The sequence below is a fragment of the Patagioenas fasciata genome, chromosome 12 (genome assembly GCF_037038585.1).
Source record: "Patagioenas fasciata isolate bPatFas1 chromosome 12, bPatFas1.hap1, whole genome shotgun sequence".
Taxonomy (NCBI): Eukaryota; Metazoa; Chordata; class Aves; order Columbiformes; family Columbidae; genus Patagioenas; species Patagioenas fasciata.
In genome coordinates this window covers 21,841,042-21,866,760 of record NC_092531.1, presented here as the reverse complement: position 1 = coordinate 21,866,760, position 25,719 = coordinate 21,841,042, and the positions used below count along the sequence as shown (strand labels likewise).

The window sequence follows — 25,719 nt, the reverse complement described above, 5'->3', positions numbered from 1 at the left end:
GCAGTATGCGAAATAAATAACTGGCTCCAAGCATGTATTCCCGTTGGCAGACATTAAAGCAACCTTCAGAGGAGATCCACACTGTTACTGCTGTTTTAAAGATGAGGATACTGAAACTCAAAGGTGATTTCTCCTGCCTGTGGTCAGCCAGCAGCAGAGGTGCAATTAGAAACAGGGTCCAAGCTACATAAGCAATGTGAGTTCCCAACACACTTTAGCTGTAGATGAAAATTCTTAATGATATAACCCACGGTGATTAAAAACGCATGACAACTATATGTTTATAAGGGCATAATCAGCTTAAATGAGAAATAAACATGACGATGCTTTCAAAAAAAAAGACTATAGGCTGGGTGGCTGATTTATCTTTATATCCAGTGATAACCTCTTGATGTATAGAACCTAAAACAAATTTGCCCAAATAGGGAAAAGAAATCCCACTTGAATTGAAGACTCCACTTTCACGATGCTACTTACAACCAAGACATGCTCTCTACTGCTCATTTTTCCCTCTGCACTCATGAAAAAATTCCTGAACTACCTATCCTGTAACGACGGCTAATGTTCCACTTATAAATATAAACCATCAAAGCTCACTTTCCTCACTAGGCTAGCTTCTCAGGGGGACTATTTGAACCTCTCTAAATATGTTAAGGTTTACATCATCTAATTGCAAAAGGCGTTGTATAAGCATTAGAGTCAAGTTATGACATTCTTACAATAGAATGAAGAGTCGATCCAATCAACAGCAAAGTTAAAAAAAATAAAAAAAGAAGTAATGCAATTGAAATGTAGCTATTTTTAAATATCTGTCTGTCCCCTACTTACCAACTGGAGACACTGACCCACAAAGGGGGAACTGAAAAGCTTTCTCACCCCCTCTTGTTTTTCAATAAGAAACCCCTCACGTTACACAGCTGTTTGCTTAATACAGCTTGTTCTTATAAAAGCCCACAAGGCCAAAAGGTCTCCGCTGTGCCTGCCTTCATGTTTGACTAAGCAGTCTGCATCATGTAATTCTCCACAGTGTTGGGCAAATATGCATCATTTTAATTAAATTAAAAAGGAAACTATGTGAGCTTTTGAGCCTTGCTATTGAGTTAATTTTAAGGGACTATCTGGAGGGATAGTGTTACAGATCACATGCGAGTCTCTCGGCTGATGGACCTGGAAAAACTGTACATAAAATAACAAGCAAATAATTCAAAGCACATGTTGAAAGTTAAGTTATAACGCACACAAAAAACCAAAACCCACAACATTTTAAGGACTAAATGTATTTTGAACTCTCAACAATGGTTATCTTACATATGGGAAACATTCAGTATACTAAATAAAGTAGCTTACAGAAGCCCATACAGATGTGTAAGCTCTCCTTAGAAATAAATACAACAGCATCTATTTCCATTTCCAGTTCCCTATCTGTAAAACAGGATGATGATCCTCTCATTTTTCATGCTTGCATTGTCCCTATAAACTCTAGCAGCAGAAGCTTTACTTTGCTATAGGTTTGTATAAGTCCTGACACAGCCACATTCTGATCTCCACAGGTACTGTCAGACCCAGTCACTAACAAATAAACGTCACCAAGTTCATGGTGCAATGAGCCGGGCAGTTGGGGCAGCACTTGTGTTACAATTATCAGATGTATTTGAAGGAAAGCCTGAGCTGGAGAAAATTCTCACACTAAGTCCTGCTGGTGATCCAAGATACAAAGAACTCCTCAAAATACAGAGCAGACTTTCTATAACTAAGAAAAGGATGGAAAACCCCACAAACAGTTACTCAAAGCACCATCAGCAGAGACTCCCAAGACAGGACAGTTATCCAAAATAACTCCGCAATATGTAACTCATTCTTTTACCATTCACAGCTGCATAATAAACCAATACATAAAGGTTGTAAGTAGCTTTTAAATCAAACTATTTGTTTCACTCTAATGCTCAGCAGGAAGCTTTACCGAAAGACACTTCTGCCAAAAAAGCTTCAACTCCTGGCATTCTGTATTACTTCATTATCAAACTCAAATAACTAGGTTATATGCTTTATTAGTAAATACTAGTATCATCTGGTTCTGAAATTTGGTTGTGATCTGTTCCACATCAGCCGGTGACACACCATGGAATGGTCCATTAGTGGAAACAAATAATGACTGCAAGATGACTTAGTGAGATATTTTGCTGGGGACAGAATTAAATTTTAACACATGAAGAGGGAGAGAGAGGGAGGAGAAAAAAAGGCCCAAAGATGCTGTCTGGTTGTTTTTATAGGCTACTCCTTTAGTTCAATTAAAATAAGGTGCGTGGGGCAAAACATCATGTAGTTTTAATTACCTTTTTGGAGACTCAAGACATTTAGAAATTACATGTAAAAGTCTCCATACTATGAAAACAGAAAGAAGAGTGTTTGATGACATAAATTCAGATCTAAGGCAGTACAATAAAACAGATAAAACCACGGAAAACTGACAGTGGGCCAAGTGACCAGGCTGGTATGCGCTTTTCCCTCCGCTCAGCTCTGCAGGGTCTCAGCGAGGAGCACGTGGGTGCCGTGGGCTCAGGCCCAGAAAGGACCAGAGACTGGAAATCCTGCCTCTGCTGTCCCGGTATTAATAAATAGGAGAGCTTCAGCTCATAGAAGGAGATAATAGCAGCACTGGATAACTCAATTATTCCCTTTGGAAGCAAGCGGACACTCGGGTGGAATATTATCACTCCCAGGCACCACTCCTCCCCCTGCCTCCCCAGCCTGGTGCTACAACTCACCACGCAATCATAAAACGTTTTAGTGCATTGTATTAACTTAATTGAGACAACATAACACTCAAATGAGGCTAAAGGAAATTCTTGTTCTCCACAGGGCAGATGTTTAGGGTGATACTGCACACTCTCCGAATCTGTGGAGTTCCCATCAACGCAGTGAAGCGCCTGAGATTTACAGAGGGTTGCAAGCAGGGCCGGTGCCAAAAGGCTCCGAGAGGCACACAAACTGCTGTACTGGCGATGTGTTAACCAAAGACGCTAGGCAGGTATTTGTGACACATCAGTGTTTTTTAAAGGGAAAAAAAATATTTAAATCACTAACTCCATGTATTTCATTATGTTTAACAAAACAGAGCAGGTTGAATAAATATTGAACGTTAAAAAATTAAAACCCAGCAACTGAAAACGATCCAATCAAACATCTGTGATAACAGACCTAAGTATCCGGCAGTTTCCGAGAGAGAAACTCAAGGTGAAGACTGAACAGCGACCACAAAACCCACTTGCACATGCATGCCCAAATACCTGAAAATTCACCCTAAGAGCATTCCCTAATGCTAATCAGGTGTCGTAAGTCTGTCTCAAAGTACTAGGCTAACATTGCTCCCTTATTTTGGTAAAAACATGTAGTGACCTCTCTAAACCACCATTATAATTACCAAAGTAGTTCAAAAAAATGCAACTTATTATCACTAGTTTTCCATCCAGTACTATCCACCCAAATGGAGCGTCTCAGCAGTGGGGATACCACTGGGTCACTGTGTTTGTGTAGGAGTTGCTTTATGAACTGTTTCATACATAGCTGGCTTCTCCCAACATTTGGGATTTTTTTTTCTCCCCAGAAACAGCCCAAGAGACCAAAGCAAAACAAACTTTGCTTGGAATCAGTTACAGAGATTAAATGTACCATATGTTTAAAATATGATCATTTTAAAGTACCTGTTTTTTGAGAGCAGACTGAGTTTTCCTTATTTCTCTGGTATTGTCCAGTGTGTCAAAGGGCAAGAATGGAGCTCTAAGGTCTTAAAATCCTCTTTCTCTCATGAACAGTACAAAAAGCCAAATTCTACCCTCTGCATTGCCCCTGTAAGACCATGGGACCACAGTCGCTGGTCACACAGCCACAAATGAATGAAGGCTTTGTTTCATTCACTTCAACTGAAAAACAGGGCGACCCACTTGCAAAGGAAACATTAAGTCCCGTATGTCTAATTTAATGCACAGAGTATCTAAAGCTTTCCTTATCTGCCTTCTAGAGAGCCCAGCACAGCCATAGGCTTGGATGGCTCTCACTCGCCCTTAAGCTTTTCTGGTTTGGGAGTTGGATCAAACCGAGTGATGACACAAGAGAAGCTGAAGACATGGAGGCTTTGGGCATCACTTGTAGGCACGTGCCAGTGAGATGGCCAAGATGAAGCCACCGTATAGACACAGCTTCATTGTTTCCTAAGCATCTACTGCACTTCATTTGCTTCTAAAGAGAATGGGGATGGGAGAAGCAGAACATTAATTTCCTCCACCCTACATGTAAAAACCCACCAGCTGAACAGACTAAAGCTGAAACCCCACAAATTCCTACGCTCTGCACTGCCCAAGTTCAGAGGCCACCTCTGGCTGGCACTGTGACCATCCTGCTATGAGAACAAACAGTCCACAAAAATGTGGACGGACTTTTTCATCTGGAACAATGGCACAACAACAGGCTGGTGCGTATGGAAATTCTTACATCTGAAACATCCTCTTCACTCTCCGCAATGCCGCTGGGACCACATAACTCCACTGAAAAACAGGTATCACATGCTGATTCGGTAGTTGTTAGCAACGAGCCAAATCTCTTCCAAGATTTCACACTTAAAATAAGAAAACATGCCTTGCCAAAATTGGATTTTTCTACAGGAAAGCCAGACTGAAACCTGAAATATTAATACTTCATTCGCGTGAATCACTCACATTCTATACATGGCAGTATGTTTCAAGAATTGTCCTTTTTCAGGGGACAATCTCAGTGTTGAAGCTTCTCTTTTCACAAATCTGTTCCCCTCCACTGCAGGTGCAATAACCCTGGCACAGCTGCATCCTTCTAAGGAATAAATCGGGGGGTGTGTGGGGGTGTGGGTGTGTGTGGGTGGAAAAATCGTATAAAATATTAAGCGCCGAATTTCAGATGGTCCTGCAGAGACATTAAAGATTTCAGGACATCTCATATCATGTATATGGAGACTTATCCTCCTGCCCGCTTTGCTGTGTGGTGTGTACTGGATGCCTGCTTGTCTTCCCTCTGCAGGCTGTGATGTTTCATGGACATTCAGTGAAAACAGTTGATGATGAACCAGTTTTACCCTGGGGTAAAACGCACAAGTAGCTATTAACTCTCCGTATAAACAGAAAATTATACAACTCATTCCCTACCTGCCTGGAGGCTGATGGGCTGACTGGGTCACTCATCCTGAGCTTAGATGTTAAAATGTAAAATACTGGGATCTGGTTTTAATTCTCTGTACTCTGACTTCGTAAGCTGCTGGGCTGGGCACGTTTCAGAGACAGATGGTTCTTTAGGGTTCATGTACTTAACAGAGTTCACAAACAGAAGTAAAAAAATAAGAAATCAAGTGCTGTCAGTGAAACGGCCCTTTACACGCAGAGCACCTTTCCAGTGCATAAACCTCAGATAAATGTGCTCTTCAGAACCAACGCCTAGAAAACAGAGTCCCAAAGGAGCTTTACCTACAGCTCCTTGTTTGTCAACTGTCTCAGCAAGGACACGCTTCTCTGAACATAAGGGATTTTCTTCTTTTTTCTTATATTTTTATTTTTTTCAAGGAGAGTTAAGAGTTCTGGGTAGAAAAGCATCCATCTGTGGCAAGTACCTGAATTTCTACAAAATACACAGGGAAGACTGAGCATCTGAAAACAGACTTTTTCTATACATCTTTTGGCACCAATAACCATAAATAGACTTTTTAACTCTGTAAAAAAAAAAATAGGCCTATTGAATTTCCAGCTGAATGAGAAGCTTCCTGTGTTGCTAATACAGTGCAGAAGTCATCCCATTAATTAAATGTTTTGATAATATGTTATTTGTTCATCAGATATGAGTTTTACTGTCACTGATGATGACATTTAGCGCATAACAGAATTACATTTGCCAGGGCTGAGTTTCTGGTCATGCCCCAGGTTAGCCTTTGAACTTCTTCGGAGAATTCTGCACATGAAGCCAAATACGAGTCTCATCGGCTCTTCTCCGTATCGGTTACAGTTTCCCCTAAATCATTCCCTGAGGTCAGAGTTCAGTGATCACGAGTTAAGAGCCACATTTGCATTCACTGGCTGGCTGTCCATACGAGAAGAATCCCTTTTCTTCTAAGAAAAATCATGCAGAAATCAGAGTTGGAAAACTGACACAGAAGAGGAGCTCATAGCACAAGAAGTCCTGCACTGATTTTCAGGAAGACTATCTGTTGTTGAGAGAAGTTATTCCTAATCTTTTCTTTCACATGGTTATTTACCATTTGTGGAGCACTGCCCAGTGCTGCAGAAAGCTTTTCTTTGCTTCTCCACTGGTCTCTGGCACTGCCCTCTTTTCAGTTAAACACTAATTTTTCTCATTTTTACAGATAGTTTGACTCTATCTACATCATCTGGATTTTGTGGCTCTGTCTACAAACTGTGCTTGGTAACAGAAAGTTTTGCAGTCAGGCAGAAAACTCTGTATGCTGAAACCATGATTGCAAGACAACACATGATTTGAACGCTCCATGAGATCAGTTCCCCAATCCAAATCTCTGCTTGTATAACATGGAGTGATATTTCCATAATCTTCACGAACCACAGCAAATTGTCACACAATGGTCTTTTCTTCTAAAAAGGTGCCTATCAGCTCAACTTCTGCTGTGGTCAGTCACTATTTCCATAATAAATTTCTACTTTTTTGGACTTATAAAATATGGCAATAAAACATCATGCCAAGATTAAACTTGGCATACAAGTTCTGTCCAGAAGTAACCTCAATTAATCTTTCTCAGCTAGGAAGTAAATTGACTTAGTCATTTTTAAGTCACTTGAAAATGAAAGCTGTAGAGGCTCTGGTTCTCCTCACTTCCCTGCAGTCACACGTCCGCAGTTTCAAAACCCCTTAAACTACTCAGCTAAAACAGTTTGTGAGGACACCTGAACCTGAATGTGCTGAGGAGGCTTTGTGCCACGGATGGGATTACATTTGCTGCTCCCTGTCTCACCTTAGCTATAGAGAGCGAGGTTGAAGAAAGATGTCACAGCTGGATTACTATGTGCTGTGCTGCTTGGGGCTCAGAATCAAATATAATAAGCTTGGGCGTTTCCCATTTGGACCACTGGAGATGTTGGCTGCAGGAACAGGGACCTCACAGCCTTGACAAGCACATCGCAGACACACCATGGAATCACTCGGAGTTCTTCCAGGCAACCATACAGAGGTACCTATATTCCTCATTCTGTTCGTTCATGAACTGCTTATGGAGAATTAGATTGGTAGAAATCAGTCTGGCAAAGTGTTCTGGAGCACTGTACTTTAACAGAAGGACAGTCTACTGCAATACTTGCTCAGTCATTTTTTGGAAAGTAAGTGTAGCAGAGGTATTCTTCACAAGTCGTTTTTCTTTGCACTTAAATCTAAGTTCTGTCAGTTCTCTGTGCCATTAGAATTTTGTTGTTCGCAGCTGTTCAGAAGCTCTCACTTGCATTAGGATTCCACTGTGCTCTGTGTTATTCAGTCTTTCACAAGTTCCAGCCCAGAACCTGCATCTGAACCCAACATCCATCAAGTTTCATAAGCGTATCCTAAGGGGAAAGAGGTTTTTGTTAATGGATCCTACTGTGGGATCTGATCTTCATCCATATTTGAAGTGATTTGTTTTCCCATCTGCAGATTTTCAAGAACAAAGAGGGAAAATAAATTATTACTCTGAATATCTGGCCCATTCTGATTAATCAGGCCAATGACGCATGTAAAGACTTCTTGGGAGCTCCATTTGTTGCTATCATCAGCTGCTGTATTTTCTAGAGTATTTCAAACTGTACATACACTCCACAGTTCAGCCTTCCTGTTACCACAATGTGTTAGCAATTAATGTGCAACAAACAAGCAGACAATTGTTCCATTTCCAGGGAATAAAATCTCCAAGGATATAAAATGGAATAGAAACTATCCATCCATCTCCATATCCTGAGAGTTATAAATAGAGCAAGCAATTCACTCTGCAAACACACCATGGGGTTCAGGCCATAGTTAAACAGCCACTTCAATTTGGCATATGGTTTTACTGCTCCTGAAGTCCTGTCCTCTCCTTACCCTTAACTATTCACCCCCAGCTTTTCCTTGGTGTTAGCACAAGAGTTCAAGCAACCATACGATAAGGTGGGCCAAAGAGCTGGCTCTACTAAAACCAGGGTTTTTTTTTGCTTAGCTTAGCTCCCAGCCTTGATGTGACTCACTGTAGTACCACATAGATGCCAAAGGAGGAAAGGGTGAGATGAGGTGAGGATTGCATAAGCTGGTGTGACTGCCAAAGAAACGCTCATGCAACCACAGTCCCAGTCTTCTGGGGGCAGAAATGTGACAGAGCGCCTCCTTTCTCCACCAGCTGCTTCTCCATCGTTCCCCTTTGGCAGTGGCAACTCCCAAGTCCTTGGGTCTGGAGCAAATTCCTTGGGTAGCAGGATTGCTAAGAGGTGCTGGGAAAAGCCCAGCAATGCAGCGCTAATAATCAACACTAGTAACAGGACTAAAAAATGCAATCAAAGGACATGGCTCTGATGGAGGAGGTTATAGGGTTGAGAAAATGGACCCTGAGAAGATGAGGAAGAGAGGAAAATTAAAAATTATAACATATCATGACAGTTTTGCCTGCAAAATTCTTTATTTTCCCTAAGCAGACCCTGTGCTCAATGGCCAGAGGTCACTAAACGATGGGGATTTTCCTGCTGCATGCAGTGAACTTCAGTTTGAGCAGGAAAAATGTCAAGCGCAGCTGGCTGGCTTGCAGTTCGCATCTCGTCCAAGCTCTGTGTTGCCCTTTGTTCTGCGTGAAACACAACTCTGGAAAGCCAAGAGAGACTTGGGGGCTGCCCAAATGGTTTGACAAATACTGACTTAAAGGAAATGCATTTGCCTACTTGACTTCTTTTAAAATGTCACTAAGGCACCCATTACTTCTGTTCACTGCAATATCTCATTTGATTCCTACCTGGTACAAAGCTGCAACTCTCAATATGGCTTGTGTTATAGGAAGGATGGTGTAAGTGGTTGAGAGTCACCTTGCTCCCAGAAAGGTATCTCAAAGGAGGGAGAGAGATGCTGCTAAAGTCCTGCTGCATGATTTTTATAAGCCAATTGATGTTGGGCTGACCATCCTTGTAGAAGGTTGCTTTTCTTATTTAATGGTACCTTACAGGGTCAAGGAAGTGCAAGTTCAACATAGCAGAATCTAGAGCTTGGTGTTTATCTATATGCTCTACAGACTGAGAAAACTACTAGTGTACTAATTAAACGTACTTCACCAGCCAAATCGTTAAAACAGAGCTACTCGAAAAGCAGGACTGTATTATGATCTCACTTGCTTTACACTGATTTTATTAAAAAGCTAGAAAATGCATCAGGAATCTTAAAAATTTGTTCTTCGATGATCTTATGAGACACGATGTACATACAACTATATGTCTGTGCTTGATTCAGAAGCAGACGATTGTGTTTATGGCTTGTGAGATGTTCAGCTGGCCAAAAAATTGCACAGTACATATAACCACAATAACTTTGTAAAGGAAAACTTGCACAGTGTGCCCCATACTCTTAGGACCAATTACTTACTGTTCCTACTTGCAGTTGCTTGGAACAGTTGTAACTATACACACTCTCTAGTGTGTAAAAAGCACCTTTCTACATCCAGGCTGCCTCTGCACCTTAAGGAGTGTAGTTAAGCAGGCTACCCTGGCTCTGAACAGGCTGATGTTTTCCTCACACTGCAGAAATGTTCAGTTATCCAAATACAGCAGATTTACGGCCCTTCTGTGTCAATCTAACAACTCAAAAAACTCAGGCAGGGAAAAGATTTAGCCCTATAAATACTGTTATTTGAACTTCTCTTTCCACTGGTTACAGATTAATATTCAGTGTAAAAGAAAAGCACACGGTTAAAACTGGGGAAATCAGAGTTGGGTTTTCAGGAGTGTTGTGTATTTGTCTAGTTCTGCTCTAGTTTGTGCAGGTTAAGCCCCATAACCGAGCGCTTTTGGGAGTTGAAACATAACTGTTCACTGAGCCTCTGGAGTAAATCCCTCTTGGAAGAAGATGGCAGCATGTTAAAATGTAATACATGCTACATGATAAAAACAGAGGCTGTGCTTTTTTGCAAGTCTCATGGAATGAAACTCAGCTGTTTTGCTCTGCACAGGTTCCCCTAACTGTTCTCTTGGTTTCAATCCATCTGGATTTTCACCACAGAATTCTGAGCCTCCAATTCTAATACACAAAAGCCCTGCCAAAACCACATCACATTCAAACCACAGGAAATCATGAATTTGGCACTGTTTTGACATGGAAGCTGTAAACAGTGTGCAGGTTCACTCAAAACTGGATCACTGTCCTTTGAGTTATGAAACACTACAAAACTTCCAGCAAACCAGGTCAGAATTCTGAATAACTAAAGTAAGAGGAAATTATGTGACTTTTGCATGGATCAAGACTTTGTTATAAATATTTTCCCCTAAGCTTTTTTCCTTTAGCTGTGAACATACTATGTGGAAGAATAAAAAGAGAAGCTGAATTTCCTCCTAAGTTCAAGTCAAAACAGGATTTAGCTAATTCTCATAGCTCTAACATACACGTATGTTATTAAAGACAAGGGTAGTTTTCTATTGGCAGTCTTGAGTATGAATAAATGTAAAAGCCAGAGTTAAAATGAAGATATTAATATGGTTTAGTTTTATGTGCAAAATGGTAGGTAGTCAACTTACAGCTAACTTACACCACTGTTACAGGAGCAAGCCTCCCATTTAAAATCCACTAGATTTTTAGCTGTGAAACACTGCATTTTTTCCCCCCGATTCCCATTATCAAGCCACAAGGAATTTTTATGAAAATGGAAAAGTCTGAAGTATGATTTTTGCCTTCAAAATAAGCACTGCCCTAAAAAAACACATACTTGTAAAGAAGTCACAAGTTCATTGACGACGACAGGAAAACAATCTAGATTTCCAGACCAAACCTGAAAACAACGCAGACTCCAAACCTACCCAAGCCAGAAGTTGGAATGCAGAGCTACGTGAAGGTGGATTGACTGAAGTCAAACAAACAGGAAGCAAAATGCAGTCATGCAAAAGAACATTTATATTATGGCACTGCGTGCAAAAATACGTGGTTAAATCTTGCTTTCATTTTTATCAGATTCTTAAACCAGGAATTTTGAATGTCAGAAAAACTCTGTAGGGATCTGTAACACACAGAAGCGTACATCAGAGTATCTGACCTGTCATAGAGTTTTCGGATGTACACAGTTGCTCCCGCAGCTTTTCCACGTCGTCTGGATGAACCTGTTCGTACAAAGTGCTGCCAAACCATTCAGACTGTGGCTGGTTCAGCACCGGAGTCACCGAATCCGATACGTAGATCACTCTTCCCGTCTCAGCTGCAACCACAAACAGGAACCCATCTGCAGCCTCCAGGATAAGATGTTTCAGTTCCTTCCAAAGAGAGGATTTCATTAGAATGCCAGCAAGAAAAGGGAATTAAATAACACATCTGTCACTGCCAAAGAATATTATTTTCTTGAGATCTTAGTAGCTAATCACAGTCTAAGCAGAATTTTTCCTGTGTATTTCGTGTATAACAACACAACTGAACTTGCAGCAAGTCATAAATTGCTGATCTTAATAACAAACAACACTTTGTTTTCCCTTATTGCCTTTCATCTGTTGATCTCAATGCACTTTAAGAAAATTAAGTAACTAAAACTCATTGCATATTGTGTGATAGGCATCTAACATTAAAAAAATAGTTATTTCAGAGTATAAACAATGGAAATGAACAGCTATAACTCATAAAGCAAACTCACCCTTAATTAAATGTCCTAAATAATTTAATTGGAAATAAACCAACAATTCTTTCTGGTTGTTTTGGTTTGGTTTACTTCCTCCCCGCCTCTCAGGATGAGCTGTATTTGTAAATTAAACAGTCCCTGGATAAAAGGCAGAAAGTGTAATGGGAACAAGGGCAAGAATCCCCAGCCATTAGGGGGCCTGAGCCACTACACAAGATGGTTGTATCACTTCTCACTTTATTTTTCCATCCTGTGAATGTGAGATCCAAAGCGTGTGGAACACCTTTGTCTTTGGCCTTTTCGTCATCCTGGATACTTCTGTCCTGAGGCACCCTCACATCTGCCTGAGGTGCAGCACCCAGAGCCCCAACCATCACACAGAAACGCCACCTTTGCTTAACAGAGCTGGAAAACCTCTCATGGGATAGGAAAACAACAACCACTCCAATGCCTGGGAAACCAGCTCCAATAGCCTTTGCTTGGTGGCTCCAGTGATCACCAGATCTTGCTCAGATACTGCATCTGGAACTGGGACAGAGAGCTTTGGGCAATCTGAGTCCCATTCCAGGTTGGACAGGTCAGCATGGCTGGTGTGCAAGCGGCAGATATTAGCTGAAAAGGTGAGGATCAAAATCTGGCGAATTCTACTAAAGAAATGCATAACTCATCTCAAGATACACTTAACAGACCGTCAACTTCTGCTGTTTCTTTGTAGGGAAAGCGACTGACTAAACTGAACCACTGACTGAACAAAAAACCTCACTGCACAGCTGGCTGCACTACACAGAAGATAATGAGAGCTCATTTGCATACGTTATTAACAAAGATGAAGATAAACTCATTCTGCCAGGTTCAAAAAGTTGCAATGAGAAGTGGCCAGGGTGCCCTACCAACAACCAGCAGAGTGGCACCATCCCTCCAAAAACACATCAGGAAAGCCAGAATAAGAAGAGATGGGAACACCACAAGGTCAGCAGCAGCTGCTGTTTGTCCAGTAGAAAGAACTATTGCCTCTAGCCATCACTTACATGTGTAAGTGCTTAAATCCTTCAGACCACAAAAATGCACGTTACACCCATAGGACTTCAAAAACAATGAAGGTGGTAGGAATTTTCAGTGTGCTCGGTTAAACGCAGTTTTCCTGCAAGCGCTGGGTGCATCTTCCTTCTATCAAAAGTGTAACCAGTGAAGTACCTCAGTCAATACAGAGGGGATTAATCTCTGTACAGTTCAGTTGCCGGGAACTTACACATAAAGACTAAACAATGTTTTTAACTTTCCTCTAAGTCATGAGTGGAAGGTCTTTCCCAATTAATTTTTCCCTATTTTGCAGAATCTTCGTTAGGATGGGAAGAACCCAGTTCCGGAGGTGAAAATTCCTTACCAGTGATGAGAGGAGCAAATGATTTGCTTTTCAGACGGACATACCTCAATGACAATAATGCCCATTTTGCTGCTCCAGAGAGAAAGACTTGTCAAATAGTTAAGATCAGGTTCAAACAGTCACCAAAAAATGTCTGTATTCGCACCTTGGACACGTAGCTTCTACCGGTTACTACAGAACAGCAAAGGATCAAGCTGAGACTCTATTCCTCCCAGCATTTCCTCACATCTTTTAAGACCACAAACCAGAAAAAAAAAAGGACATTGTGAGAAATCTACCTGTTCTGTAAGAAACGATGGCTTGTAAGCTCCATCAGTAGATTTGTTTCCAGTGCCCCGCATTGATTTCATGTGTGAAACGGCCATCCGAAGAATTGTCAACTTGTCAGGTTTACGAGCCAATGCGCTACAAGTGGGCACCATATCAGAGAGCTCGGTGATGTACTGTGTCATCTTATTTCTCCTGCGTCTCTCAATTTCACTATGATTCTCCCTGAACATTTAAAGAAACACCAAACCAACAGAAAAGCAGACACGATTAGTGAGAATTTCAACTGGAGGTAGCGAATCATAATACTTCACGCTTGTTTTGCTGTTTTCACCCTGGGAAAGCGAAGTGCTTTACCAAGCTAAGTACTATTATCCCTCAGTTTATAGACAGAAAATCCAGGCCACAGAAGGATAAATATGATTCGCCCACAGCTGTGAAAAGAGCCCATATTTCTAGCTATTGGCTTGTGGCCTTAATCTCTTAACTGTTTAATTTCCTGTGGTTTAAAGGTAACAAATGAAGTAGAGATGTGAAGAACTGACAACCGCCATCTCCAGCCAAACTCCCAAATTTGCTGTGATGCATCTCACAGCTTCCAGTCCTTGCTCAAGGTGTTGGATCTGCTTACAAAAGGTTTGTTTTAGAGGAAACGACTCACTAACAGCTGTATCAGGTCAGCAGTTAAGTGTCAGCACTGACTTACATAAAAACCCACTCAATGACAATACAGATCTCCGGTCCTGTAATGCTGCGTGGAACATCCCGCATCCCCGCAGGGAGACACTATATCCCTATGGGATCAAACTGCAGGACAGGGACCATATATGGCTTAACAGTACATGCAAAAAAAAACCCCTGTAAATAAATAAAACGAGTATGAAAGACAGCAAGTAAACATCTGGCTTGTCAGACAGATCAGAATTTATGTTCGAGAACAATCTAGCACAGCAGGGAAACAACAATGACAGTACTTAACGCTGCCCCACTTTGGGCCCAGCTCCCATGTTCTCATCCTTTATAGTAAACATATGACTGAGGTGGTGAGTCAAATCTGAGACTTCTCAAAATGAGCAGTCACCAAAGTGTTTCAGAACTGAAGATCTGGAGTTCAGTTTTCCTGTACTGTAAATCACCATTGTTTGATCACTATTAAGGAACTACACATTTGAACTGGTCCAAATGGACCTAGAATACTTCAGTGCCAAGCACTTATTGTTCCCATACTGTACCTGTCAGGTGGCAGCTAAACACAAGTACACAACAGGTACATGATGCTTCTGATGTCAAAGTAGCATCTTCCACCGATTTCAATGAGCCGTGGATGGCATTTTCTTGTGGGATCGCTGGCTGATCCAACAAGATGTGGAAGGTGATCACTTGAAGAGTCCACCAGCATTGACTGGTATGATAACGCAACATTAAAAGAAACTGCAACATTCTTTAGAGCTGACTGTTATGAAGACTGATCAGGAAAGCAGAAGACTTGGCACATGTTTTGGTTACTTTTAATAAAGGAGACTTTTCTTCAAATGCAGGAAAGAATCCGAGCTGCAGTATCCTCCTACCTGACATAGGGGAATGCATGAGCTTGCCCTGCTTTACAATGTGTATCCTTCCCCTGAACATATAGGTGTTATATGTATGAGGCATTGTCTCCAGAAATACCACTTGTCACGGCTACATGCAGAGTTATTATTCCTACTGATGCCTATGCTTACCCTGATATTCACAAAATTCAGCCCAAGCTCCTTCAGTAAATTACAGCCAGTCCCTTGGTTAAGGTCACTATTTACTTAATTATCTGTCACACCGTATAGCGAACCTTTGCATTTCAAATGGCTGGTAAACAGCCTCTGTGTGGGTAAGGAGAGGACAGTGCCTGTGGGGGCTGGATCGTATACACAGCCTGAACAGCTCGTGTGACAGTGCACATGTACATAAGAGCACACACGTGAATGTGGGAGTTGGAGTGTATACACATACGCAAGCAGAACAGCTACTGTGACAGTGCACATGTACATAAGGGCACAGGTGTGTACATGTCAGCATATGCATCCAGATAAAAATGGATAAGGGGAAGAAAAATGCATTTTCACATGATGAAAGCTTGCTCCGAGTTTAGCATTTTCACAGAAATGGTGATCAAGAAAAGAGAGAGACAAAGAACACACATATTCAACATATATTTTACATTTATAAATAAATACTACATTATCTGCCAGTTTAATACTCCTGAACATTGAAAATAACCATTATAAAGGGTGAACAAAGAGATTGCAAAACTTCCTGAGAAGGAAGGGAAGAATACCCAACAGTTCATTTCATTTATGATAATGAAAGCTAAAAAGTAATAGTATGTTAATCAGCTGGCCATGAAAACATTTAAGCTAACAACCCCCGAAACTCCTGAAACTGGTTCAAATTTAAACCCTTAAAAGAAAATGAGGGGCTGTGCTCCCCTTCCAAAAATGCCTGCCCTAGAAACCCTGGCATTCATAAACACGTACACAGAATGATGTCCTAATTCTGTCATTTCTAACTTTGTTTTTATACGGAAGTTTTGGAGGGACATTAAATTTCGGGAGACTGTGGGAGCTGATCCAAACCCACTTACATCCAGAGTCAGTATTTCTGATTTCAAGCATCTTTGGATCAGCCAACCCTCTTGATCAGTCAGAACGGCATCATATACAATAAAAATCGCGGCAAACTGTATTTGATTTCCCTTTTTCCTACCTGGCCATCCTTTCTGTATCAGCAGTACATTGATCATCATCCCACCTAGGAACAAAATAACCAGCTCTCTAAGCTAGGGCTCACGTACTGGGATTTTTTGGACACGAACATCCCTCTCTTTTCTCTCAGCAGAAGAGCTCTACAGAACACGCCTACCTTGCAAACTTTTCCTTATCACCAGAGATTTGATCACCATCATACCTAGAAAAAAAAAAAGACAGTAAATAAATGCATAAGGGTTATACATTGCGTGATAGTCAACACACAGCAGAAAGCAAAGAGGTTCACTGCAAACTATTAACAGCAAGAAAAATGAGGGCATGAGAATGATAAAGCAAAGAAAACAAGAGTCTGATGAAACTTCCAAGCCATGCCGATTCAAAAGCTTAATTTATATATTTAAAAAACTTAGGGACACATTTCAGTGGATTTATGCAAACACTTTGACATACACTCATTGCTTGGGAAACTTAACAACCAGCACCATTACGGAAAACACCACTGAGCTTTTATCGACAGCAGCCCATGAAGTATTCATCGTTGTGTTGGGAGTTAAAGGGCTGTGTCTTTTCCAGATTGCAACCACAGCTCACTCCACTCAGCAGAGGGCACTGATGGTCTACAGATAACACGGGAGGGCAGAGACACACGCTGAAGCGCAATACTTTATGTAAGGACACCTTCAGAAATAAGCTCTGGTAGGTACAGACACTGCAGGGAAGACTGGCAGAAGTCAGCCAGGCAGGTGAAACTGCTGGGTAAATAGAAGTGAAATTAAAACTGGCTGAAATCCCTGAACAGGTATCTCATTCCTACCCAAATCAACAGAAGTCAGATGCCCAAACAGGTATGTGCAGTCTATGGGCAGCAACTTTATGGAGGAGATCCAGATCAATGGGACTTTTGCCCCATGGGATTAATGATTCACTGTTTCTGAAGCATTTTCCCATTTGTGACATGTGACATTTCTCTAGAAAAATGACATGCGGTTCCTCCTTTCCCTTTCCTAAAAACATACTGATCATTTGAATTTACATTTTGCTAGCGTTGTTACAAAAAGATGCATTTGTCTGAAAAACATCCAACTTTTGGAGAAATCGCTTACTCCAAAACAGAAAATGTAGGTTTTGAAAAGTACAAAAATAAGAACAACAGCTTTTCTAGAAGTGAAGAGTGTTACTGCTCAAGAATAGTTAAGTGAGATTTTGTATTAGAACTACGCCTTTTATTACAACAGATAGCCTATGAATGTCTCATGTATTAGCTAACAAATACAGCATAATTAAGCATCTTTTCTCTTCTGAAAATCTAATAATGAGCTTTTCCTTTTTTTATCTTCTCAAATGAATTAAAACTAATTTTAAGTACCTCAACTGTGCAAGTTCCTCTAGGAGGTTTCATATTTTGCTTCCTCATTGAGACTCAAGCACTGAAGACAAAACTTAAGCGAGACTTGAGCTGTATTTCTTTCTATGTTAACACCAGTACCCTCTAAACATTCAAGTGAAAACACCGCTTTATTCCACTTGACTCTGCCCAGAGAACAGAATGAGCCCAAAAAAACTTTAAACAAAGAGACAGATTGAATGAGGAATGGGCACATGCGGTTAGGTGAGAAGTACATGCACACGCCTCCATGGGAGATGCCATGCAGATACCTGAGCTGGCCTGGAAGCCCCTGAGAAGCAAGGTGTGTTAACCCAGGTGCAGGACCGCACTAACACCACTGCCTCCTCTGCTCCCACCCGCCTGGGGCTTGGCTGCTCATCCTTGTGCTGGGCTGAGGATGTTATTGCCTTCAGCTACTGTTTTCTCCCTTCCACGCTCCCAGCTGAGCCCTCTGTGTATGTGCTTCTTCAAAGCCAGCTGGGTTAGCTTAAACATTTAAACTAAGGCTTCTGCTAACCAAATAATTTTGACTGAGACAAGCTGGGATCAGTCACAAGAGCAACCTGGAGAAAAGTCCTAAAGGGACACAACTAGAAGATGTTTCAACATGGTGCTGGGCATCTCTGCACTGTTTTGCTGTACTCTTTTAAAGCAGAACTTGGGGGTTTACAGCATTTAAGATTTAATTATCCGATTTTGGATCTGACATCTAAAATCAGAGTCACAGCACAGCACACTTCTCCAATAAAAATAATTGCTCTCCACACCATCAAACTTTGAGAAGCCGAAGCTACGATAGACAGAGACCAACACACGTGCACCAGTGTGCCCGACGCTTACGCAGGCACAAATCAGGTCACGTTTGTCAAATCTTGTTCCCTTAACATGTATCTTCTAGCAAATACTTGGAGTAGCCCTCAGATCACCAGTTTTAACACCAGAGACTGGAATATCCTTTCTGTAAATGACATCAGATAAACAGCGATGCTGCAGGGCTTATCTAGCAGGTTATGAGATGGCGTTACAACACGTTCTCAGCATAGTTATCTGTCAGACTGACTCGTAAGGTCTTGTTAAAACCCCACGGTGGCAGCTGTGTTTCAACATGGTGGCTGCTATCGAGCAGCAGGTAAATTTGGATAATCAGTGGGTATCTGTAGGCCTCAAAGTTGCTTTCTAGTGAGAAAATGCAGAGTGACCAGAAAAAAAAGGAAAAGTGAAAAAATGGCAATGATGCTTTAATGTTTGTTTTTATTCCTAGCCTAGAATGTTTCACGTTAATTAACGTTTATTTTGGCAAATTTTACTATACAGTTACAGCTAATGGTACATAATGAGCTTTAACCTTAAAAAAACAATCCACACCTCTAGGGTGTGTCATATTGTCTAAACAAGCAGTTCACATCTGAAATAAATCCAAATGAAAATTCCTTTTCAGTGGCAGAAGGACAACTTCAGCAGTGTCAAATAACCAAAGTTCATCTACAGCAGTTGAAATAACAAGTTAAAAAAATCACTATTTTTCTCATTCGACAAAGCTGCAGAGCGAAATTATGACACGCACAGTCCGCTTTGTAAGCCAATAACTACGTTACACAGATTTCTGCCAGGACGTCTAATATGCAGAGGAAGCTGATAATAAAAGCAACTAGAATTTAGGTCAAGTGTTGGCAAGTTCTTCAGCCGTATTCATATGGACTTTATAACATCAGCAGTGAGAGAGTTGTCTTTTGCCACTGAAAGAAGTCAGAGATTTGGCCAACTCTTTGTAAACACTCACCTTGAAAATTTGCTGGGTCCCTCCCCATCTTCATCATCAAAGTCCATTCTGTAAAAGCAAGATTTCCAAATCAGTAATCATGACATTGGCAATGGTGACATGAACAGTCAAGCCAGAGGTTCTCGACCTTGTTCGATTTCTATTTTGACTGGAGGTGTTAATGACTATAGATTCCAGTCTTGCTCATGATCTCCAGACCCCCTAAATCAGCTCACCAACTGTCAAGAATACAAAGAACACAAGGGGAGTTTTTAAATTAATAGAACACCGTTCTCCACAGAAATCTGCACTGTTAAAATTAACAAATGAAATGAAATATGCAACAAATAGAGCTCTTGTGAGGTTGTCAGAACTAGTATCTCTTACACCTGATAAAAGCTAACAGAAATCAGTGGGGACTCTATGTTAGAGGACTGAAGTCTAAAGAAAACAAAGGCCACTGTTTTTGCCCCAGTCTAAAGCAAGCACGTTAGAGGTAGCGCAGAATTAACTCCCAGCATCCCTGCTAATGATTATCTACACCACCACTATTGATCGTAACTGTGGCACGTTCTTTAGCCTTGCCCTATATTACCAGTCTGCAGATGGCAAATACTTTGTGGTATTCCTGTGGTCATTACTAAAATGACCTACGGGTCTACTGTGTACCTAACTTACCCGATTTATGTCCCAGACCTTTTTCTTAAGTTAGTGGAAGAGATGAGCTCTTCCTTGGGTCAAGTCCCAACCCTCCAGTTGTGGTCCTCCAGGGACCCACAAAAAGCAGGAACCTCTTTCTTCATTTCTTATACAGAGAGACTGGAAGATTAACTTCCTAAATTAGCCACCTAAATGAGCTTCCTGTGTTAGGCAGTGTGACTGCCTCCTTTCCATTGATACCAAGTCACCACAAAGTTATGCAACAGTACAATCTCCAAAGCATTTTATATGTTTTTACACCTTTAAAAAGAGGTGGACAAATACATATCCCCATTATACAAGGGTGACTCTGCCATAAATGCAGATTAAGAACCAAGCTGATACAAAATTATTATATATAACTACTATATTAGTGTATTCATTTTAAAAAGCAAATACATTTAGTATGATATACAGACCTTGATCAGTCACTTAAATGTAGTTGATGTAAATATGAAATCATAGGTTTGTTTTGCAAACAACTTTGTCAGGTTTCTTTAGCACTTCAAGGTTTCCAACATTTCAGCGACATAAAACTTTATACAATTACAGATTCCATGTCTCTAACACTTTTCATATTGGTAAGTCATATTAAAGGCAAAAACCCTGTAAAGTGACAATAATTCTCTCAATGTTAAAAGAAACCTTTACAAATTCAAAATTAAGATTTGTATGTTCATAGTGCGGGAACAATGATGTAAAAATGCTCTTTAAAACTACATCAGCACAGAGAAGTATGAGTGACAGTCAGGCAATATCACCTTGCATCCTACCTTTGATAACAAAGACAGGCTGGTCTATAAAAGATGTATCTGAGTCACAGTAATCTATGTACAATCAGGACAAGCACAACTAGTAAGTACAGAAATTGGAAACAGTATTAGAAAGACACAATAATATTTTCCAGATGGTAACAGTGATTATTCATTTCTGAAGGAAGCAGAAAGAAAACCATTTTCCCTAAAGAGCCTTAAGAAAAGATTATGTATTTAATTTGGTTAAAAGTTTGATGTAGTCATCATTTTCGCTATAAATTATATTTTTGCTCACCCAATTACCACCAAATGTGGTTTCAAAGCCAGTGGCCTGGGCTGCCTGGCACAGCCAACGGTGAATTTCCCCAGATCTGTTGTGTATACAATACTCCCAAAAATTTAACATTTATGCATCATCAAAAGGTCTCCTCTTACCTACCTGCTTCTTCCCCAAATATAATAACGCGCCTGTAGGTGACATTCCAGAACAAACTTCTGAGTTATTCCAATTGCAATGTTTCTACCCACACCGAAATTGTGAAAGTCAGCATTACAGGAGAGCTGTTTGTCTACAAGCAGAGGGCATGGTCAGACCAGCAATGGTCTTGCTCATCTGGAACCACTCGCACAAGCATCACATCAGGCGTATCCTTCACTGGTTTCACGGGCAACTGAAACACAACCGCGAGAAACCCCCAGTTTGAAACTTGGGGGATAAGGGTTGCAGAAAATACATATGTCTATGAGGAGAAGCCTTCTCTTTAGGGACTTAATTTGGCACGGATTCATTTTGTCATTCTTTTCCATCCTCTCCAATACACTGAGATTTTGGTAGATTTTCTTAAGCTTCCAGCCAAATCCTCCAGCTGAATACTAAGAGATGGATTTTTGCCCCCAGAAACAAATATTAGCTCTACAACATTTAGTCTGGTGTATTATTACTGGAATGTAATGCAGAGAATTAGGGAGACCCTGATGGCTGTTGACGGCTCCATCCTGCCGCCTGTGCTGTGTGCCCACTGCCAATGAAACAAGTGGGACCAGCTCACCTATTTATCCAGCTGGTTGGGTGTCAGCTTCGCATCTTACCCGATCTTGATGGGTTAATATCACAGTATCACAGTATGTTTGGAATTGGAAGGGACCTCCAAAGATCATCTAGTCCAGCCCCCCATCGGTAATACCTACCATGTTCATGGTAGGCTCATTACATCAGAATCTGAGTGCCCAGGGTGCAATACCAACTACAGCAGTCTAAACCATTAAATAACACCTTTGCATTGTTAAACTACCTAAAAATCTTCACTTTATTCCAAATACAAGATTAAAAAAAAAAGAAACCGAACATAAAGTTCAATAAAAAATGTCAATATTTGTAAAAAAGCAACAGCAAATGTATCTCTGTCTCACCCTTGTTAATAAACAAGTTTCCTAATTTCACACTTCGCTGTGTAAAATGAAAAAAAAACCCTTTTATAACAACAAAAATTCTCAGGTGTAAAGTCAGTGATTCCAATGTCCTGCCTGAAGCACCATATCGCATTACAGCAAGGCAGAGTGAAAGATAAGGGAATCAGCTGTAACCTTTAGCAGAACACATACAAATAATATCCCAACAAACTCCTCATACCCTGACAGATAAGATCTTCTGTTCAGATAGAATATATTGCACATTAACAAAACAGCAGAAGCAGCTTCCAAGAAGATAAATGACATCATTTCGGAAAGAGTATCTTTTATCTTCATTTAAAATTCTCATTAAAAAGAGACTTTTAAAAAGAGCTGCACTATGCTCTTTTGTTTTGAAGAGACAGCATAAATCTTGTTTTCTTCTTTCATACTGTTCATGTAAATCGTGAAAAGGTTTGATGTATGAGGTATTTATTAAAATATATTTTGCTCAAAAGTTATGTTGGTACCGTAAACACCGTGATAAAAATATTTTAAAATTTGTTTATTTTTAATTAGGAATACTTCCATAATACAAACACCACCAACACCACCCACAACAAGGTGGTCCTGCACAGGTTAAAGAAAATGAGATGGGAGAGGACTGGAACATTGTGACAAAATCATTATGTAAAATTCCCAAGAAATGTGAAAAAGGGCTTGTCATGATGAGGCAGCGAAGGAAGGGGGCGGCAAGAACATCAGGAGCAGATGCAGCTGAGAGGCAGACGGGGATCTGTACTCCAGCCTTTTGTCCAGTACAATATTGGGGGTACAACAGGGGAGGGAGGCGGGTGGACTGCGGCCCCTTCCCCTCCACATCTTACAGTTCTGGGTCAGAGAAAAGACAACGATATAGGCTGAACTGAAACAAAACCAACGCATCTGTAAACCAACCAAAAAACCCCACCAAGCCTCCTTCTCCAAGTACCGATAACTTAAGAAGGTAAAAAACCCTTCTAGCCTAAAGAAAATCACATCAAATAAAAAACTGATGTGACCTTAACCTAAGGTAGTCATTGACCGCTGCAGTGCATTATCTTCGGCTGTCACTTTTTTCTATGAAGTACTTGGTATAATTTATAGAAAGGGAAAATATTTTTCCAAGCTGCCAATGAAGCTGAATTCCTGCACCGCAGAAACACCTTCTGGGTAGTCAATGAGTTTCAACTGATCTACATTCTAGTCCATGCAGCAATTATTCTGCCAGCTTGCCTCAGCAATTATGAGAAAAGAAACAATTTTCAGAGATAACCGAAGCTGGAAAAGATTACTGTGTTGACTAGGTACATTCCTTTATGCTTGACACAAAGCATTCATTTCTAAAATGCCCAAGGATTTAGGTGTACAAAGATGTATCACCAGGGCAGTAATGAAAGGACCAAGTGTTAGCTGCAACTTTGTTCAAAGAGAAGCTGGGAGGAATTAGACACAGCAGGAATTCTTTCCCTCAAGGTCTGAACATGTGCACACTGAACAAAAAAAAACCAAAAAATCAAAACAAAATGAAACAAAAAAGCACCCTCAGCTCAGGCCTAGAGAAGGGCCATTAGTTTAGAGCTATGGCGCACAGATGGAATATCACTGGGTGTAACAGCAAATCTATACTACCTTTGTCACTGAATTTGCATGTTAAATACATCTAAAATAATTTGATTTTATGTTCCACCCACCCTCCCCCTACTCCACTTTCTTGCAAATAGATGATGATACTTAAAATGCAACGGTTAAAGCATAGCTTTCAATTAATATCAAATCAGTACTTAATATAATCAGAAGGCTTCACAGTCAGAAGCATCAACCCTTGGTAACAGTAATGTCTAAACTGGTATTGGCGGTTGACATGGTTTATGATCAAAAAAGAGATCAATTATCCTGCAGCTCAAAAATACAAAAGTTCACGTATGTTAGGTAGCAATGAAAATATGCTAATGCTTTGTTTTCTCTTTTGAGTGGAAGTCTGAAAAGGCTTTTTCATTGAACAGCTTTGAAATAAAATTGTGATGTCTGTCAAAGACAGATTTTAGAAGTTTCTCGGACCAATTTCATACAATGAGCTTAGCGTATGGAAACGCACTGAGTGGGGGTAAACCTCCAAATTGTCCTGTCCAAAGGAAACCGTCCAAATCAACCATCCTGAGTGTTCATGCCACACCAACCTAACTCCACGTCCAAGGCAAGGTCCATCTTCTCCCTTCTGAATTCATTCCAGGATGGAGACACCTAAAACAGTCATCGTACCTTGGCAAACAATCCCTCGAGTATCTCTCACAAGGAATAATGTCTTCTCCTTAGGTGTCCATCAGTGACGATCTCACAGTATCGATCCTGTTAAGCCCTATCACTGTCATATTTAAGGCAAATTATAAGACTTACCCATCTCTTTTGCAGGCACTCTTGGGTCAGAGATATCTCTGAGAAAGCATCACCTAAAGACCATTATTTGTGATGAACCTTTGATAAACACAGGTCTTTTTGTTAATACTAGAGAGTAGTTTTCTGCCCTTCTGCAGCTCTTTGTACATTTTTCTTCCAAGAGAGGATTAGTATGAGTTGTCAGAGAGCAATGTGATGTGGAAAAACTGTTCGTACACCACACCAACCTCTGTAGTTGGATAAAACCCAACTTCTACTTTAGCAGAGCGCTTAAGCTAGCACAAGGGCTGAACTGGATGCAGGCTCTTTCTCCCAGAATCAGAGAGACTACACTGCATTTCCAGCTAGAAAATCACAGACCACTATCTCTGAAGAGTGACAGCTTGTGCTATTTCTATACCTCTGATAATAAAGAATTCAAGGCCTCTATTTGAGAGACTCCAACTCCAAACTTCAGATGAAGTTGGATAAGTCTTCACGTGCAAGTAAGAGCACATCTTGTTACCTTTATTCACATGAGAAATCCTTCTGAGATTAAACAGATGTAGGCAATAAGCCCTAATTACATGTACAACAGCCACAAGTTCCAAACTCTGACCTGAAAGTCTTTTGAAGCATGCAGAACACAAACAATACACTTATCAGCAAGTTTGATCTTGCAGGAAGAGCAAATACATTGAAGAGAAAAACAAACCACCAGTGACTAATGCCATAATGTAGTTCACCTATATAAATATTGCAGAACAAACATACACATATAGGTACACTTCCAGACTTTCAATACCAGTCACTTCCAGTTTCAGACCTGAAAATAAAGGAATGGCTTACCCAGAGCGGCGCTTTCCTCCTCTGGAAGGCATGGATCCTGCCATTCTCACTTGTCCGCTTGCCATTGGTGCCACTGGCAAGGCCACCGAGCCAGGAATATCTGATGCCATTTCTTTAATGCAGAGGTAGCGAAAGAGAAGGGAAAAAAAAACAACAACACTTTAATCCATTACCTTCAAGGGGAAACCTGTGATGATGATATTATAGAAAGGCCCCAAAAATGAGCAGAGGAAAAGGAAAAGTA

At 40.7% G+C, this 25,719-nt stretch overlaps 1 protein-coding gene across 5 annotated transcripts in view; it reads right to left on the bottom strand.

The window, feature by feature from the left end:
- Positions 1-25,719, bottom strand: part of ARNT2 (aryl hydrocarbon receptor nuclear translocator 2) — a 101,132-nt gene that overhangs the window by 51,243 nt on the left and 24,170 nt on the right. For 3 of the 5 annotated variants that reach the window (XM_065847170.2, XM_071814037.1, XM_065847171.2), the window contains exons 2-6: positions 25,476-25,587; positions 19,390-19,437; positions 16,377-16,421; positions 13,493-13,706; positions 11,261-11,474 (exon numbers count right to left, since the gene is read on the bottom strand). In XM_065847170.2, the coding sequence (XP_065703242.2) occupies positions 11,261-11,474; positions 13,493-13,706; positions 16,377-16,421; positions 19,390-19,437; positions 25,476-25,587 (633 nt within the window). Of the gene's footprint in view, positions 1-11,260; positions 11,475-13,492; positions 13,707-14,187; positions 14,304-16,376; positions 16,422-19,389; positions 19,438-25,475; positions 25,588-25,719 lie in introns of those variants that run through there. The other 2 variants (XM_065847174.2, XM_071814038.1) reach the window with 2 other exon arrangements.